This window comes from Petaurus breviceps, unplaced genomic scaffold (assembly GCF_028583685.1).
Source record: "Petaurus breviceps papuanus isolate PSGF00001 unplaced genomic scaffold, PetGlider_PUasm1.0 91133, whole genome shotgun sequence".
In the NCBI taxonomy this organism is placed as follows: domain Eukaryota; kingdom Metazoa; phylum Chordata; class Mammalia; order Diprotodontia; family Petauridae; genus Petaurus; species Petaurus breviceps.
This window is the reverse complement of record NW_027187419.1, coordinates 94,302,685-94,322,913: the sequence shown is the minus strand read 5'-3', so window position 1 is coordinate 94,322,913 and position 20,229 is coordinate 94,302,685. Positions and strand designations below refer to the sequence as shown.

General features: G+C 34.0%; 1 protein-coding gene across 1 annotated transcript in view; it reads left to right on the top strand.

The window, feature by feature from the left end:
* The window catches only part of LOC138154688 (sodium channel protein type 9 subunit alpha-like), a 146,204-nt gene that overhangs the window by 45,652 nt on the left and 80,323 nt on the right, over positions 1–20,229 (top strand). The window contains exons 4-9 of the mRNA XM_069079663.1: positions 4,297–4,556; positions 6,391–6,509; positions 7,203–7,292; positions 10,885–11,013; positions 13,153–13,244; positions 14,978–15,169. Of these exons, the coding sequence (XP_068935764.1) occupies positions 4,344–4,556; positions 6,391–6,509; positions 7,203–7,292; positions 10,885–11,013; positions 13,153–13,244; positions 14,978–15,169 (835 nt within the window). The 5' untranslated portion in view covers positions 4,297–4,343. The remainder of the gene's footprint in view (positions 1–4,296; positions 4,557–6,390; positions 6,510–7,202; positions 7,293–10,884; positions 11,014–13,152; positions 13,245–14,977; positions 15,170–20,229) is intronic.

Below are 20,229 nucleotides of genomic sequence, written 5' to 3'. Positions count from 1 at the left end.
TGAACTAGCTTTGGCAATGTGTGCATAAACTTGTACTATTATAATAATGGACATATTATCAATGTGTGCATCACTGGAAAGTACACTACCAAGGTAAGTGAATATCCACAGCATTCAAAACTTCTCCATTTGCTGTAACTGATGGTTCCACACAAACACTTAATAAATGTTTGTCGAATTGAAAACAGGATAAAAATCCCAGTGGGATTAACCAAACCAAGGAAAGAATGTATTATATGTTTTGATCAGGATGATACATAATAAGAATATACCAACATATGGATGATTTGGGGGACAGGGGAGGAGGGAATTTTATTCTTTATGGGAGGACTGGAAATCTGGAGTAGACGGCTAGATAGAAATGATAAGTGGCTATAAATGTGCAGATCAGATTATATAGAATGACAGTGGTAAATTGTGAAGAAGACAATACAATTGGGATTAAAGGAGAAATAATGGTAAAGAACAAATCAGGATGATCATTATTTAAAATGGTATGTATATTAAGAGTAAATTAGTGCCCTGTACTTTAGATTCCCCATAAATGAGAGCTATAACAATCCCACAGATCCCTTGGAATTATTGAGAAGCATAAAACAAAAAAACAGTGTGTGTTACTTAACACATGTGAAGGCTTTTCTTGTTTAGGATATTAGAAGGGAAAGGGTAGAGTTTCACAAGAGATATTCCATAGTAGACCACAGTTGTACAAATGGTTACATTGTATATACAATAAAAGATCCCTCTATCATTGCTTTAGTTTGACAATTTTTAAGTGTTTTATTTGGTGGAGCAAAACAGTGGTCTCCCAAAAGTATTCTTCCATCAATGTGTGAAAATCACAGAAGATAGCTTGAAACAGAAATCCTTTTGTAAAAACATATAAAATCAAAAACCTTCTATTACCAAATGAGGTATAAATCAAATTTTTGCTGATCAAAGGTATTTGCTGTTGTCTTGGAAGAGGTCCAGCATAGTGTCCAAGTTGAATACAGTTTGCCTATCACTGTCAAAGTCTTAAAGAATCTTTTTTTTCCTGGTAGATGACATTGTTCCTATAAGTCTTGGAATATTGCAGTGCTGGTATAAATATTCTATAGGTAAAATCAGGGTATGTAGGTGGCACAATGGATAGAATGCCAAGCCTAGAACCAGAAAGACTCAGCTTTCTGAAATCAAATCTGGGCTCAGACACTCATCATGTGACCCTGGGCAAATCACTTTAACCTGTTTGTCTCATTTTCCTCAACTGTAAAATGAGCTAGAGAAGGAAATAACAAACCATTCTAGTATTTTTACCAAGAAAATGAGGTCAGACAGTCTGATATGACTAAATGACAAATAAAACTCAAGTTGGTAAAGAATGCCTTTTGGTTGGACTTATGCAGTTGGATGCTCATACAATTTGCCTATTAGTACATATGCAACTGACTTAGAAAAGTTCAGTTTACATACAAGTCCTAAAGAAAGGCAATACCAAGCAAGGAATGTTCAAATTACCAAACAATTGCTATAATTTCCCATATCAACAAGGTTTTGCTTAAGATTCTGCAAGCTAGACTTTAACAATATGTGAACCAAGAATTACTAGAAGAGAAGGCTGGTTTTCAAAGAGGCAGAGAAACTAGAGACCAAATTGTCAACATTCATTGGATTATAGTGTTCCAGAAAAACATCTGCTTCTCCTTCATTGACTCACTTAAAGCCTTTGTGTGGATCACAAAATATGTGGTAAATCCTCATACAGATGGGAGTACCAGATCATTTTATTTTTCTCCTGAGGATCCTATATGCAGGCCAAGAAGCAACAGTTAGGAACGAACATGGAACAACAGGTTGATTTAAGTTTGCAAAGGAGTTTGACAAGGCTATATATTGTCACCTTATTTATTTAGTGTATGTGTAGAGTACATCATGCAAAATACTAGGCTGGATGAATCAAAAGCTTGAATTAAGGCTACCAGGAGAAATAGCAACAATTTCATGTATTCAGACAATACAGTTCTGATGGCAGAAAGTGAAGGGAAATTAAGCCTCTTGATGTGGGTGAAAGAAGAGAATGTACAAGCTTTCTGGAAGCTTAACATTAAAAAATAAGATCTAAGCAACATCACCTCCTGGCAGATAGAGGGAGAAGAAATGGAAACAGTGTTAGATTTTATAGTCCAAGGTTCCGGGATCACTGCAGGCAGAGACTGCAGTTATGAAATTAAAAGATGCTTGCTCCTTGGACAGAAAGTCACGATAAATATGGACAACATACTAAAAAACAGAGCCATCACCTTGCTGACAAATGTCTGTGTAATCAAAGCTATGTTTTTTCTATTAGCAATGTATGGCTATAAAGAAAACTGAGTGTGGCAAAATCAATTATTTTGAATTGTGGTGCTGGAGAAGGCTTTTGGGAGTCCCTTGTATAGCTGAGAGAGCAAATCAGTCACTATGTAAAGAGATTAATTCAGGTTGTTCACTGGAAGGTTAAATTCTGAGTTGAAACAAATACTTTGGCCACATAATGGGCTGATGGGACCCTTTGGAAAAAAAAAAACCCTCATGTTGGAAAACATGCTTGAAGGCCAAATGAAAAGAAGACAAAAGAAAAGTAACATAGAAACAATGAACCTGAACTTGGGCAGACTTTGGGAAATAGTGGGGTGTGTTGTAGTTCATAGAGTCATGAAGAGGCAAACATGATTGAATAACCGAATGACAAAAAAGAAGAAAAACATATACCTTCCATTGAAACTGTCAATAGACAATGAGCTTGGTCCCAAAAGTAGCAGTATCAGAGAAAGCTAAATTTCAGAATTCTTATAATGATCTCAAGCATCTTTTTGAAATAAAGTCCCATTAAAAATAAAACAAAACACCAGTCTGCTTTCTGATGATGATATACAGATGTGTAGAATAATACTACAGTCCTCAAAGAACTGAAAAATGAAGGTCATCCAAAGGACAGAAGAGAAGCACATGGCGGATATGAACAGACCACACAAATTACAACTAAGGAGTAACACAGGAGAAATGGTGTCTTTAAAGAACTATAAGTTTATTTGATATGCTTGTTGACTTCCTACTAAAATAAACAGGGAAGTACATCTGTGTCCAGGCTAATGAAATTTTGCTATTCATGACTACAAGTAATCTTAAGCAACAAAAGGACCTGCTTGCTAGTAAATGTTAATTTAAAAAATGCTATTGATGTTTTGTTTTGCACATCACAGTCCTATCTTTATTTAATGTGCTTCCCCCCTTGAAATCACCCTATTAACAAAGAAAATAAGCAGCAAATTTAGTCCTTAATAAGGAAGAACTTCTGAAACGTTAGTATGTAATGTAGTCCCTCAAGGAATAGTAGATTCCACTCATTGAGAATCTTCAAAGTGTGTGTAGGTGTTTGATCACTTTTTGTGTGGGGGTTGTACTAGATGGACTTTGAAATCCCTTTATTTCTGGATGCATCTTGGTGGCCTCATCAAGATGCAATTTAAATTGTAACCAAATATTCCATGAGGCACCTATGAAAGTTCTTCTATGAATACAGTTAATGACATCTACTCTAAATAATAGTACTTACAAAAACACATTGAAGCAAGAGGGGAAAAAAAGTGGCAACTGTATTTTTAATTGATGTCTTTTTATTTACTTTTAGTTTACAACATTCAGTTCCACAATCTCTTAAGTTTCAAGTTTTCTCCCCCTCCCTCTCTCCCTCCTTCCCCCTATAGCGGCATGTAATCAAATACAGATTCTACAAATACCTTCACATTGAACATTAGTCATGTTGTAAAGGATTATAGCCACCGGCTGAACAATGAAAAAGAAGGGATAAAACAAAACACAACACAAATGAGAGAGAGCAAATAGTTTGCTTCAATCTGCAGACTCTGTAGTTCTTTCTCTGGTTGGATATCCCCTTCCACCATGAGTGTTTTGGAGTTGTCTTCTAACCTTGTATTGCTGAGAGGAGCCCAGTCTACCAAAGTTAGTCGTCACACATACAATGTGGCAACTGTATTTTATAAAGTCTAAAAAGATGCTTAGGAATGCTCAGTCTGAAATGTAGCGACTAAAAAGACATGGTGCCAGCCAAGGGAATGTGTGGATTCTGAATTAATATTGTGTACTTCCAACTTTTAGTTGCTCTGGGTAGAACGTTCACCCTCCTTTCAGTTGCTAACCTTGATTAAAAATTGTAATCTGATAGTATTTTTGATCACTATTAAAATATTTTTACCTGTATGTACCTTTCTGTCATCTTAAGTTTCTCCATGTTTCTTTTTTTTTTTGATGTAGTAATCTCATATAAGAAGAGGAGAATTAAAATTCTACCAAACAAAAACATGGCAAATCCCAACAAACTCACTTACTTTACCAGAAACTCTCTTGCTAAAGAACACAAATATGACAGAAGGAGTGATGAGGAAGAAAAAGGAGTGGAGCCAAGAAGTGACTTGGAAGCGGGTAAAAAGCTACCATTTATTTATGGAGATGTTCCTCCAGAAATGATGTCAGAGCCCTTGGAAGAACTGGACCCATATTATAGGGATAAAAATGTAAGTATTTCCTAAGGCCATAGGAAAATGTTTTTGTTTTATTCTTCATGTAAGAAAAGGTTTGGATTTAAATATGATTGGACTTGATGAATATGCTAAATAAAATTGTAAATATTGAAATATTGGAAATGTTGAGCTCCATTGATCTTATATTATTACATTTAATCAAAATCAGTTTTGTAACTGATGTCTTGATTCCTTTGCCTTTAAAGTTTAATGGGGATGGAGGTTGGAACTGACCACTAGTCTGCTCTGGCTAGTGATAACCCAAGTTGGATGCTTATGCATCCTGCTTCCAGTCAAATGACCTAGGTTTAAATCCTGCCTCTTCTCCTTACTCCCACTGTGCCCTTCAACAAGTCATTTAATTTCTTTGTGCCTCATTTTCCTCAAATGAAAAATAAGGAATGCAGTCAAAATGATTTCTAAGGTCCTTTTGGACTCAAAATCAGTGATCATATAATTTTATATATGGGTAATCTTCAAAGACTTATTCAAATTTATGATTCTGTGATATGATACCATTTTATCACAGAGAGTTAATTTGCTATAGTAGATAGCATAGTTGAGTGGTAGCCTTGGAGTCAAGAAAGTCTGGGTTTGATCCCATCTACAGATGTTAGCAAACTGCATCTATAAGTTTACCTCTCAGCCTTTCTCATTTAATGTCTTTGAGACTCTGTCTCCTCACCTGAAAAATGAGAGTAGCAGTATGTGTATGTATGCACACATGTATGTATGTGTATGTATATGTGTGTATGTACACACTTGTATGTATAGTGATGACCTTTAAAGGACTGTCTCAGCTCTAAATCTATGATCCTAAGATCATTCAGCATCTGTAAGAACCCCTCTGATGAGGAAGTTATGGCCTGCAGAAGCAGGCTATTTCATTTTCTGATAGCTAAAAATTGTTAGAAGACCTTTCATAGAATCATAATCCCAAAGGTGGAAGGGACCTTGGAGGTGACCTAGTTAATATCTGAAAAGGAGAATTTCTGTAACATGTACAAGTGGCTACCCAGGTTTTGCTTTAAGGCTTCTAGTAAAGTGAGAACCTGCTTTCTCCTGAGTTGGCCCATTCCACTTTGGGACAATTTTCATGGTTAGGAACATGTTAATTACACCTCTGAAATTCTTCCCCTTAATCCTAATCATCCCTTCTGTGGCTAAACAAAACCTATCTAGTCCCTGTACTAAGTGGCACAGCCCTTTAAATACTTGAATACGTTCATCATTTTATCTTTTTAAGTTTAAACATCCCTAATTCCTTTAACTAAGCCACACATTGCTTTACCTTCAGACTGAGTGATAGATTTTTGTTGTTGTTCAGTTGTTTCAGCCATGGACAACTCTTCATGTCTCCACGTGATATTTTCTTGGCAGAGCAATAGATTAGATGTTCCTTAAACATTTTTCTCGCTCTAATTTCTAATGAGGGTACATTTTCAAAGTGCTTTCCAGTTATAAAGCACTGTATATGTCCATATTTATTTATTTCATTTGACCATAACTAATGATCAGAGACAGGTAGGAGGTTCAGTTGATAGAGTACTAGGCTTCAAGTCAGGAAGACCTGATTTCAGATCCAGTCTCAGACAGTTCCTTGCTGTGTGACCCTGGGCGTGTCACTTAACCTCTGTTTTCCTTAATCCACTGGAGAAAAAAATGGCAAACCATTCTAGTATCTTTGCCAAGAAAACCCCATGATGGGGTCATGAATAGAGGTGGTAATGACTGTTCAACAACAATGATCAATGCAGACTAAAAATGAATGTTAAAAATGACGGAAAGTTTTCATTTTTAATTTCATTCTCTATCTTTCCTCCTACAGACATTCTTAGTATTGAATGAAAGGAAAGTGATCTTCAGATTCAATGCCACTCCAGCCTTATACATTTTACCTCCTTTCAATCTGATTCGAAGACTATCTATTAAGGTTTTAGTAAACTTATATCCTTTTCTAGGGGCTCATTGACAGTGTTGCTGCTTTAACAAAAGTAAAAACAAATAATGTTAAATACAACTCTATTTCATCATACATAAATACAACTCTGTTTCATCATTCCTTTAGTGTTTTTTCCACTCTAAAAGAATTTTTGATTTTAGTTCATTCATTGCCTTTTAATTGAATAGGTTAGTTAGGTAGCATACTGTATTGAGTACTGGGCCTGGTGGTAGGAAGAACTGAAACCAGTCTCAGACACTTACTAGCTGTATGACCCTGGGCAAGTCATTTAACCTCTGGTTGCTTCAGTTTCATCATCTATAAAGTGGAGATAATAATAGTACCTACCTCTTAGATTTGTTGTGAGAATAAAAACCTAAATAATATTTGTAAAGTGCTTTTCAAATCTCCAAGTGCTACAAAAATGCTAGTTATTATTATCACTTTCATGATAATTAGTATTATATACTGATCTGATAAATAGGTATGTCAGTGGTCAACTTGGAAAATATTTTAAATATCTATTACAGTATCCATGACCATACATATTGAGAGAAAAGTATTCTTAAAAGTCATTCAGTAATTCTTTAGAAAAGTGAGAAGTTATAGGCTATCAGCTTTTATGTAAATGTGCTGAGTACATATATAGGAAATCTCTAACATGAACGATCATTTTACTTTCCTTGATTCTCATTCACCCTCTTCAATATATTTATCATGGGCACTTTTATGGTCAATTGTTTATTTTTGACGATGTGTACATCTCCAACCTGGGCGAAGACTCTAAGGTAAGTCTGCAAAATACTTTTTTAAAAATGCATATTATAAATGGAATTTAAATTCCTTTCCCTTACATAAAGTTACTGATTCCTCTGTTTTCTGTGTTTCTATTTCCCTTGTGATCTAGTTAAAATCCTGTCTATATATTTTCACTCTCAGAAACATGAGAGTAGTCTTTTTAATTAGTATTTATTTTTCCCAATTACATGTAAATCCAATTTTTAACATTTGTTTTTATAATGTTGACCTCCAAATTCTCTCCCCTTCCTCCATTGAGAAGGCAAGCAATTTGATATATCATATAAATGCATAGTCATGCAAAACACATTTCCATGTAAGTCATGTTGTAAAAGAAAACATAGGCCCAAGAAAAATAAAGTTAAAAAAGTATGCTTTGATCTGCATTTAGATATCATCAGTTCTTTCTCTGGGCATGGATAGCATTTTTTATCATAAGTCTTACAGAACTTGTCTTAGATCATTGTATTGCTGAGAATAGCTAAGTCATTCATAGCCAATCATCTTACAATATTGCTGTTACTATATACAATGTTCTCCTGGTTGTACTCATTTCACTTTGCCTCAATTCCTGTAAGTCTTTCCAAGTGTTCTTGAGATCATCTTTCTCATCATTTAGTGTAGTACAATAGTATTCTATCATAATCACATACCACAGTTAGTTCAGCCATTCCTCAGTTGATGGGCATCCACCAATTTCCAATTATTTGCCGCCAGAAAAGAACTGCCATAAATATTTTTGTCCATACAGATCATTTTACTTTTCCTTTTTTTCATCTCTTCTGGGACATAGACATAGTAGTAGTATTGCTAGGTCAATGGATATGCATGGCTTTATAGCCCTTTATAGCTCTACATAATGGATGTATGAGTTCATAACTTCACCAGCAGTGCATTAGTGTCTCAATTGTCCCACACCCCCTTTAACATTTGTCATTTTCCTTTTTTGCCCTGTTAGCCAATCTAATAGGTGTGAGATAGTACCCCAAGGTTGTTTTAATTTACATTTTTCCGATCAATTGTGATTCAAAACATATTTTCATATAGCTGCAGATAACTTTGATTATTTCATCTGAGAACTGACTTCATATCTTTGATCACATATCAATTGGGGAATGGCTCTTATTTTTATAAATTTCACTCAGTTCTCTATATATTTGAGAAACAAGGCTTTTATCATAGAAATTTGCTTCAAATTTTTTTCAGTAATTATTGCTAACTATATTTCCTTCTATCCTATTTCCTCCTTGTTTATTTTATTCTCTCTCTCCTTTCACACTGCTCCTCCTCAAAAGTGTTTTTCTTCTGACTACCACCTTCCCCAGTCTATCCTCCCTTTTGTCACACCCTCCACCCCTGCTTCTTTTATCCCTTTCTCCATTCTACTTTCCCATAGGGTAAGTTAGATTTCTGTACCCAGTCCAGTGTGCAAATTTTCCCTCTTTGAACCAATTCCAATGAGAATAAGGCTTAAACATTCCCCACCATCTCCCCCAGCTTGCCCTCCGCTGAAAAAGCTTTTTCTTACCTCTTTCATGTGAAATAATTTACCCCACAATACCTCTCCCTTTCTCTCAGTGTATTTCTCTTTCTCACTCCTTAATTTTATTTTTAGATGTCATTCTATCATATTAAACTCACAACAGTGCCCTCTATCTATATATGTTCCTTCTAACTGCCCTAATAATGAGAGAATTTTTATGACCTTCAAATATCATTTTTCCCATGTAGGAATGCAAACAGTTTAGCCTGAGTAAGTCAATTATAATTTTCTTTTCCTGTTTACCTGTTTATACTGATTCTGAGTATTGTTTTTGAAAGTCAGATTTCCTATTTATCTCTGGTCTTTTCATCCAGAGTACTAGGAAGTTCTCTGTTTCATTGAATATCCATTTTTTCCCTGAAGGATCACACTGTTTTGTTGGGTAGGTGATTCTTCATTTTAATACTAGTTCCTTTGCCCTCTGGTATGACATATCCCAAAGGCTCTGATCCTTTAATGTAGAAACAACTAAATCTTGCATTAAAATCTTGTATTATCTTGATAGTAGCACCTCAGAATTTGAATTGTTTCTTTCTGGCTCCTTGAAATACTTTCTCCTTGACCTGGGAGCTCTGGAATTTGTCTATAATATTCCTGGAATTTTTCATTTCGTAATCTCTTTGAAGAGGTGATCAGTAGATTCTTTCCATTTCTATTCTATCCTCTTATTCGAAAATATCAGGGCAGTTTTTCTTGATGATTTCTTGAAAGAAGGTGTCTAGGTTTTTTTTTGATCATGGCTTTCAGGTAGTTCAATATTTTTAAAATTACCTCTCCTGTATCTATTTTCCAGATCAGTTATTTTTCCAATGAAATATTTCACATTGTCTTCTATTTTGCTTTTTAATCTCTTGATTTTCTTTATTGTTTCTTGATATCTCAATTCTTGCTCAATTCTAATTTTTAAGGAATTATTTTCTTCAGTGACCTTTTGTACATCCTTTTCCATTTGATCATTTCTATTTTTTAAGAAGTTTTTTTTTCTTCAGTGAACTTTTATATATCTTCATATCCATTTGGTCAGTTCTTCTTTTCAAGGCATTCTTCTCCTCATTGGATTTTATACCTCTTTTGCCATTTGGCCTAGTATGTTTTTTATGGTATTATTTTCTTCAATTTTTTTTGTGCCTCCTTTACCAAGCTGTTGATTCTTTGGTCATGATTTCCTCACATCATTCTCATTTCTCTTCCCAATTTTTTACTCTGTTCCTCTTACTTGATTTTTAAAATCATTTTTAATGAATTAATATAATTAATTAAAGTAATAGGCCAGGGGCCTAGTCATATTTTTCTTTGTGTCTTTGAATGTAGGAGGTCTGACTTTGTTGTCTTCTAAGTATGTGTTTTGATTTTCCTTGTCACCATAGTAACTTCCTATGTTTAGATTTTTTTCTGCTATTTGCTTATTTTCCCAGCCTTTTTCTTCATTTTTAACTCTTTGCTAAAGTGGAACTCTGCTTCCAATGTGGAAAGTACATTATCTCAAACTTCAGGGATTTTGTGCACCGGTTATCATAGATATTTATAGGAACCTCTAAGTTTTCAGTTCTTCCAAAGTGGTACGATCTGATTGGTGTATTTACTGCTCTTTGGTATGTGCTCTTGTCTGAGTGACCACAGGTTCTCTTTTCTGCCCTGAAACTATGATGAGGGTCCCCAGTCCACTGTGGCCCCAAATTCTGGTGTTCTAGTGCTTCTTCTTGTCCCTAGTACTGCAGTTCAGATCGGAGTAAGGGCAAAGCAACAGAGTGCCTCCTTTACCAAGCTGCTTGTTCTTTTTTCATCATTTTCTTGTATCACTCTCATTTTTCCTCCCAATTTTTTCTCTGCTTTTTTTTACTTGATATTTAAATTTTTTTTGGAGCTCTCCTGTGGAGAGTAGGCAATTCACAGTTTTATTAGTTACTTAAAAATTTTGCCTTTGGTCTTTGTAAGGCACTCATTTATTATAGTTGTACACTAGCTTCCACAGATTTATATTTCATGATTGTAGATGTGTCATTCATCCATCTAATATGCTTGTGGATACTTGCTTTCAGGTTACCTTTCATTGGACTATATACTTTTGAAATACTTATACAAATCTTGGCAAGAGGCTTCATTATAGGACCTTTCACATTCCTTAATGATCCTTGGAACTTGTTTGATATCCCAATTCTTACAATGGCGTAAGTAAGATTCATGGTAAATAAACAGTGTGATTAAAAAAATATTTGAAGGTTCAGAAGTTTTCTTCATATAAAACTTTTATGACTATAGAATATTATTTGAACCATGGTGTTCAAACCTTGTCCATTTGATACATTTAATGAATTCAAGCTGATTTATATTTATTATCGATTTTAGTCCTTGGAATTTGGATAAGCAACTACTATAGTATGTAGAAGGTTTAGGGTTTGGGGGGTTGTTTATTTTAACATTTTAGAACTGGGCAAATTAATATGTGATCTGTGTATTGTCCAAGTTAACACGAGAAAATGGGATGAGAATCCAGGGAGTAATTGGCACTGAGCCCTCGTTTCTTAGCCTACTGATCCTTTGGTTAGTTCACCTTTCTTGAGTACTTTCAGATATCCTAAAATCCACACTCACTCCCAACCAAAGGTTCTGGGCTACCACTCTAAAGCTGCATAATTTAAGTATAGGTATACTGAACTTAAGGCCTCTAGTACACTTACTATGAATTGGTTTGAAAGATGCCTGTTTTCCATTTTTGTTTGTCAGTTTTTTATGTTAGTTGTCAAGCAGACATATTAATTTTTTATCTGCTGTTCCAGCAATAAAATATTAAATGTTCATTTCTTTTGATTTAATCTTTTCATCAAAGAAATAGCAGTATCTATAAAACATTCATGCAACTGTGATAGGTAGAGCACTGGACTTGGAGACAGGAGACCTGGGTTTGAATCCTGACACAAATTCTTACTAGATTGATAGCCCTGGCCAGTCATTTATCTTCTCCCAGGTTCTGTTTCCTAATATATGAAAATGGGTTTTATTATAGCATCCACTTTATAGGATTGTTTTGAGGATCAGTAAAATGTCAAGTCAGCCAGTACAAGCATTTATTAAGTACTGATTGAATGCCAGTCAATATATATATATATATATATACACACATATATATAGTATATATGGTAACATATATAAAGTGGTTACAAACTTTAAAGCACTATATAAGTCATAGCCATTACATTTTTACAGACAACATACTTATATAGGAAATTAAGAGTATTTTTATTGTCACTACCAACAGCACAATTCCCTTCTGTTGTATAAATGGATTGTTATAGGTTCATGGGATTTTGAAGTTGAAGGAATTGGAGAGATCAGGTTGCCCCAACCTCTCATTTTTTTCAGAAGAGGAAATTGAGGCTTAGGGAGGTAAAATTGCTTACTGAAAAGTCACACAGGTAATAAGTTGAAGATCCCATGGTCTAACAACAAATCCCCTCCTTTGTTACACAATACTGCCTTTTGAAGCTCATATGTTGATTTTTTATTTTAGAATTTTTAAAAGTTTTTTTTTAATTCTTTAAAGTAAATGGCAGTTTTCCATTGTATCTTTAGGGATAATATAGTAAAAAGTGGGATGGATGATGTTTATTATGTATTATTAAGAGTAATAATAGCAATAATAATATATTCACACAGTACTCCACATTATAAAATACTTTATTTAATCATCACAACAATAGCAGGTGTATTGTAACCATTTTACAGATGGATAAACAGACTGAAACAAAAAAGAATTTCCCCAGTGTTCTAAAGCTGGAACCAGGCCTCCAATTCAAAGGTTATACCTCTTTTTGCACTATGCTTTAACAACAAAAACCTGGGAATTTTAGAGATAAGCAAAGAAGATTTTTGTGGGGATGGAAATGGGCAGATTCTGGAGACACATGATGCCCATGTTGAAATATTTTAAGGATTGTCATATGGAAGAGGGCTAAGAGTTAAGAGATTTGTTAGGCTTGACCTCAGAGGGCAGAACCAGGAAGTGGTTGGAAATTAGAGAGATGTCTGGAGGTAATGAGTCTCCCCTCACTAGTTGTTTCTGAAAAAAGGCTAGATGTTGTAGAGGGGATTTTTTATTGCACCTTTGGTCTAACTGGAAGCTAGGTCCCTTTCAATTGTGTGATTCTGTTCATTTATTCTCTTTTAAAATTAAATTTTATTCTACTATATTTAAAAGACAGTGACTGAAGATATGTTTATTAAGTTTAAAACAGCATTAAAAGCCTGATAAATAATGCCACTAAGTGCCTTAAAACTAAATTTTGTATAATTCTAATTTAATTCTACAGGTATTTGAGCATATTTATAAACCTGTTCAGTGATTCAGCTCTTGGAATTTTCTCCATATTGAGAATTGTGAAATTTGTTTCTCTAAATATAGGTAAGAAGTGGTTGACATGAATCATGTGTGTCTTTATTTCCCTTATTGTATGTATTTCAAGGTGGAGCAAAAGATGGCGTGTTAGTCTATCATCTCCATTACTGCAGATGTCTGAGAGTGCTTTCAATTGACACACTGTATCAGCAATTAGAAACTTTGTGGTTGTTCAGTTGTGACTGACTGTTCGTGACCCCGCTTGGGGTTTTCGTGGCAAAGATACTGGAGTGGTTTGATATTTCCTTCTCCAGTTCATTTTACAGATGAGGAAACTGAGTCCAACAGGATTAAGTGACTTGCCCAGGGTCTCACAGTTAGTAAATGTCTGAGGCCAGATTTGAACTCATCAGGATGAGTCTTCCTGACTCCAGACTGGGCATTCTATTCACTGTGCCACTTAACTTGGATTAGGTAACATTTAAGGTCCCTTTCAGCTCTCAGACTGAAACCTTTGAAACTTTTTTGCTGACTTTGATTTTGGAGGGTGGGATGTAGGGTGTGAGAATTAGACGGTAGATGGTGAGGGATCCATTTTCATCATGGTCCTTATTATTTGATAGTTGTATTAGCAAAAAGCATGATATATATTTGGTACATTTTGGACATATATGTATATATTTGATTGATATATTTTATTTGGGAAATTATTCTTTACATATTTAACACTGACTTTCTAATCAAAAGCAGGTTCTAAGATTTCATCTTAAACTATGAATTTTCAAATCTACATAAAAGATAAATAGTTTAAAATTTTGATAGGTGTTCTATCAACTAAAAAGAGAAATGAAAAGAGTAATTCCTAATCTTGTTCAGTGAAAAATAGGACATTTCAAGCCACTGAAAAAGTTGAATTCTTACTAAGATAAGAAAGAATTGCTTGAATAACCCTAGAAGTGGTTTGCAATGTGAGTGACATAGTAGAAAGAGTGCTGCACTTGGATTCAGGAAGATCTGGGTTCAAATTCTTACCCTTATTAGCTATATGGTCATTAGAAAGTCTTTTAAGCTCCCTGAGACTTTTTTTCCTCATCTGCAGAATGAGGATACCTGCAATAACTATCCCACAGGGTTGTTTTGAGGCTCAAATAAGATAAAGTATGTGAAGTACGTTGTAAATTTGAAAATCTTGATTTTGTTGGTAATACCACTAAACGGTATCATAATATTTTTTTTCATTTTGTCAGGAATTACAACTCACCATTTTCTTGTGGCTCTACCAATATCCCATTAACAAGTGGTCCATTTGTTATTCATTAACCAGTTAAATGGATACTTGCTCTTTATGAGGAAATCTTTTTTTTTTAAGCAATTGGGGTTAAGTAACTTGCTCAAGGTTACACGGCCAGTTTTTCAGTTACTTCTCGATGTGGTGCTAAATATCTGAGCCCAGATTCGATCCTAGGTCTCCCAACTCTGGGGCCAGCACTCTTACTCACTGTGCCACCTGGCTGCCCCTATATGAGGAAATCTTAATAAGCATCTCATTAATCTGAGCAATCAAGCTACTCTTTAAGGGAATATTTTGCCACTAGGAAACATGGTCTAGTAATGTTTACAGTAAACAGGTTAACTTACATATTGAACTGAAACTTTTACTGTGAGCTAAACCACTTGTCTTACATGGTCATTGGTTTAAAATATTGGCATTTTTTTCTAATTAGAAGAGAATTTGTATTGGATTCACTCTGATGTTTTATTTCATCCCAGCACAGCTACTTTGTCCTTCCTGTTTTCAGGCCCAAGATCTGTTATAGGGACACTGACTCAGTCAGTGAAGATGTTTTCTCAGATGGTGATTCTGATTGTGTTTTGCCTGAGCGTCTTTGCTGTCATGGGAATGCAACTATTTATGGGCAAACTGAAGCAAAAATGTCTTCGATGGCCTCGAGGAGAGGGAAATTTCACTGGGATACCATGGGACAATGAAGGTAAGTGTCTAACATGTAGGCTTCCAGCAAATGTGCTAATGCCAGACACCAGAAAAATCATAATGTATCAGATGAATTAACTAAAATGAGTAGGAATTTATATCATTCTTACTTTTTTTTTATTAGCCATCCCTTTCCCATCTGAGTTGAAAAGATACCAGTTTTCTCTGCAGATATTCAAATCACGAAAAATGAGCAAGAGAATTATCCTGCAAATTATATCATAAAAAGACCAAAGGAAAATAGGTTTTAATCCTGCCTGAGAGAAGTGGAAATTGAGTCCTAATTGAGAGCCCTTTTTGAAATTTGTCATTAAAAAAAACTAACCTTGCTAAGGTATCGGGAGATACAGAATAGTATAGACTTGAAACTATAGAAGACTCAGAGACTGGATTCAAGTACCATTTTCTTTCTATGTGACTATGGCATTTAACCTCTTTTGAGGTATGTTTCCATAAAAATGTAATGTTGTTTATAGGAACTCTGAGTCCAGTAAGCTAAGAAACCAGCTTATATTACTAGAATTTCTGTTCCTATGCATTTATAAGAATGCATATGTTTGCATTTTTATATGCAGAGTACTTTGAAGTGCACTTCTGTCAGAAGTATTCCTTCTTCCATATGAAATCATCAGTCATTGATAGTTCTGGATTTTGAAAAGTTAATAAAAAATTTTGACAGTATTTTTCTTGGCAATCCAATTTGTATTGGTTTCAAAGGGATTTTATTTAGATTTAAAATGCATCTAATAGAGAATCCTTTTTAGTGCATGGTCAGGTAAACATATTTTCTATTATATAAAAAGCTCTTAGCTATAATCCCTTAGGTCAATGTTTTCCAAACTTTTTTACCATCCTATAAATAAAAAGCTTTTGAGTACCATCCAACATATGCATATTTACTTATAAATTATACACCTATACTATCATGCTGATATACATAATGTATAAAATTTTAAATATTTGTAATCTTTTATTTCACTTAACAACAAAGGAAACTTTGGTCTCACAGAGTAGTGTGATTGAATGTTTCCTTTTTTTTAAATCATGGCTTAACACTTTGTGATACTGGGCTTTGAAGTTTTGGTACTAAGTTCACTTTATTTCATTATTTAAATTTAATTGCTTTCTTTACTGAAAAAAAGTTATTTCAAAATATACAAATTCAAAATGGTATAAAGACCTTTATAGCTATGTTTATGAAAATACATTAATCATTTTCCACCCCATCCAAAAACTACATTTAGTTTTTTTTAATTAAATAAGTAAATTCAGTTTTCAGTTATGTTAATCAGTTCTTAATCTGAACTATTCAGGAAGGGTTGCATTTTATTATTTTTTAACAAATGCATTCACGGTATACTAAAACTCTCAAATTTGAAGACTTTTGAAAAAGGTTAGAAAATCTCATTTCTATAGGGGTTTTTAGGTGTATAGATTTGAGACTTTTAGAAAATGTTTCAGCAACAAATGATTAGTTTTCAATGCCTTGCTAGTTGTGATAGCTTCATAGTTTAATTTAGCCAATATTTCAACCAACAATATGAAATCTGGTTGAGAATCATTGCTCAATGATAATGAATATTAATTCATTTCTCAAATTGTCCTGATAATTTCAAAATTCTTTTCAAAATTTTTGTCAAACCTGATTAGAGTGTTATTTTTCACAACTTAGTATGTTTGAAGACTTCAAACTAGGAGTAGGGAAGGATCATTTCTCCCACTTTCTTGCACATTTTTTTCATGCTGTTAATATTTTCTCTGATCCTTGATTTCTTCTTAGACATATTTTTATCCACTTGGATATTTACTTAAAATTGGACAATCTACAGTTCCACTTAATTGGGCATGTATAAATAAATGGACATATGTCAGAATATATTAAAACAAAAAAGATAGGGAATCTCTGTCTATCACTCAATATTTTGGAACTCCAACTGCTCCTACAGAAAAGCTGAAGTACCATACCTTGCACATATTAGTAAAGTTCAATTTATTTCTCATTTTTAAGATGAAAATATTATGATGTTTTAATTTTTTTTTGCAATACCCCGGTGTCTTATGTTCCCTGTTTTAGAAATTGTATCCTTAGGATATTATGCCATTTCCCATTTCTCCTGGCTGTACTCAATTTCATTTTGTCTTTTTGGAAAAAAAGTTTTTATGAATACATTTTGTTTTTAGATGCCCACATTTTCTCTTGTATTCTTCCTTCTTCCCTGTAACAGAACAAAAAGCAAAAAGGGGTGGGAGAAACCAGCAAAAGTAACAAAAAAACATTTTTAAAGGCTGTCATTTTATGTAGTGTTCCACACCCACAGTTTCCCATATACTCAAATAGTTGGGGAGGGTGGAGCTACTTTTTTATATATCTTCTCTGGAGTCAAGCTTATTCACTAAAATGTTGAAGCATTCAAATTGATTGCTTTGTTCCTATTTACTGTGTTGTCATTGTGCATAATGTTTCATCGTTCATAAACACAGAAAAGGAAGGATGGGGACAGGGGGAAATGGATGATGCATGTTTATCAAGTCCGTGGGTAAATAAATAGCGAATGGATGGCTATCTTTGTAGGTTCTTGACAAGAAAGTGGGTCTTAGGAGAATATGAAAAAGGTGACAGAAGGGAAGCATTGAGTCTGGGGAGTCACATGAAGTGGGGAGTCTCAAAACAAGGGAGGAGGCTAGCTTCATTAAGTAAACAGTATAGATTTGTGAGAAGAGATGTGGATCTCAAGATGATTTTAATGGAGTTCTCATTCCATTAAAAGTCAGCCATCTCTTAAAAAGTATTGTACTTCCATAGATAATAACCTTATTTTGGAAAAAAAAAAAGATGTATGAGCTCTTAGAGACAACTGGCCTACAGAATGAAGGGGATATGAGGTGAGGAAGGAGAAGATAGAAGCAGTGATGAGACAGTATGGTCACTGAGAAGGAGAACAGTCATGGGGACAGATAGAGGACATCATCCATGATACATGGTAATTTCTACTACATGGCTCTGTTTAGATATATTACTTTTACAAACTGATACTGCAAAGAATGAAACAGTGCAAAAAAAAAGATAGTTGGACAAATTACAAAGTCAATAACAGACATTGGTTAGAAGAGAGCACACAAACTCCATACTTAAGAAGTTTTAACCCCATGAAGAAAATGGAGTAATTAAGAAAAGAATGAATAAAGGTATAGCACACAAAGTAAAGAATAAGTTTCTGAATAGACTGGAAGGAAGTATTTAATAAAGAGGGAAAAAAGTAAAGAAAAAATTATTACAAACAGGTTCAGTAAAAATAAAATTAACTGAAGTACGAAGTTTGATAGGGAGATCTTGAACTAACCATGAAACTGAGAAAAAATGTCAGAAGGGATAATATTTAACAAAAAGAAATAAAAAGAAATCAAAGTAATTATAAGCTCCAAACTAAGTGAGGGTTATCAAATGGAATCAGGGGATCAGTGAGATAAGGAAGAGAGCCTATGGGAACAGAGTTGCATCAAAGAAGCTTAAGCAAATACAATCATAGGAATGAAATACATAAAACAGGAAGGGAATTTGAAAAAAAAACAATAAAACATTAATAAGGCAAATGATGCAAAACATAAGGCTAACTCTGGAGACAGTCGTAAGTTGGGTGGGAAATGAAGACTAAATACCATAAGCAAAGAAGGATCTAATTTTTATATGATGAAAAGTTTCTAAAATAAAAATATATTTATACTGAGAAAACAATAAAAATAGTTCCAATAAATACAGGAGTAAAGCAAGAATCATGTTCCTTTTATTATTTTCATGGCATTTCTCAGACACCAAATATTGACCTTTATATTCTATTTCTCTGTGGTTTTATGTACACATTTAGCTTTATTGCTACATACAACTCATATACTTGAATGTTTAACACTGAGGGTTTTCCTTTCCCCTGAAGCAAAAAGATTTCAAAATAACCAGGAACAAAATTATAGTAGAAAATTCTAATAAAAAAATTTCCAATTACAGACAAGATATTGCAAGTTCTGCTAGTGTTCCACTTGGTGGCAGGGCTCCAAATCATAAGCATGAGAGACTTTTATTTTTTAATTGACTTTTTAAACTATAGGGATGCATTAATTTATTTCTCATTAAAACTATACCTGAGTATGCCATTTATTTTTTCCAAATCCCTTTTTTTATTATGAATGACAAATGTGGACAAACACAAATATTTTCATTTATGAAATCGGGGATAAAATATTTTATATGAAACTTCAGATCTCTATAATATATAGAATATATATTGTATGTACATAAGGCAATATAATCAGTACCATACTTATTAATTTCTCTTTCTGAACTTTCTTCTGCTCTACTTAGTGTATTTTATAAAGTTTTCATTGATTTTTCTTCTATATCAGTTCTCACCTTCTAAAAAATCTCTTTCGTGTAATAAAGATGCACAGTCAAATAAAAAAAAATTCACATTGTTCATGTCTGAAAACATATATTTTTGTACCTTTGGTCCTTCACCTCTCATGTTAGAGATAAGAAATAGGTCTCTTCCTCAGTTTTCCAGAATCATAATTAATCATTGAATTGATGAGAATTTTAAAGATTTTTTTAAAATAAGAGAAAACAGACACAGATGCTGATGAATGCTAAGTGTCTACATAGAGACAGTATAATATCAGAGCCCAATACACAAAGAAAAAAATGGGAAAAATGAAATTTTATGCACCACTTCACAAAAACCTAGCTCACTTCAATTTCATTGTGAAGGGAACAAAGGGACTTTTTTTCTCCTCCTCTCTTCCGTGGGATATGCTGTTTATTGATTCCATTAAAAGTTTATTTTAAGACAGGGAGAGATAGATGAACATAAGATAGAGACCAGAAGTTTTTCCCCCACTTTTTTTGAAAGTATCCCCTAACCCATTTGTAAAAACTTGTGAAGTGGGAAAGGGAGGAAATAAAGGGGAGTAGGAAGAAAGAGGAGAGAGGGAGATGGAGAGGAAAGGAAGGAAATGGAAGAAAAGAGAGAGAGAGAGAGAGAGAGAGAGAGAGAGAGAGAGAGAGAGAGA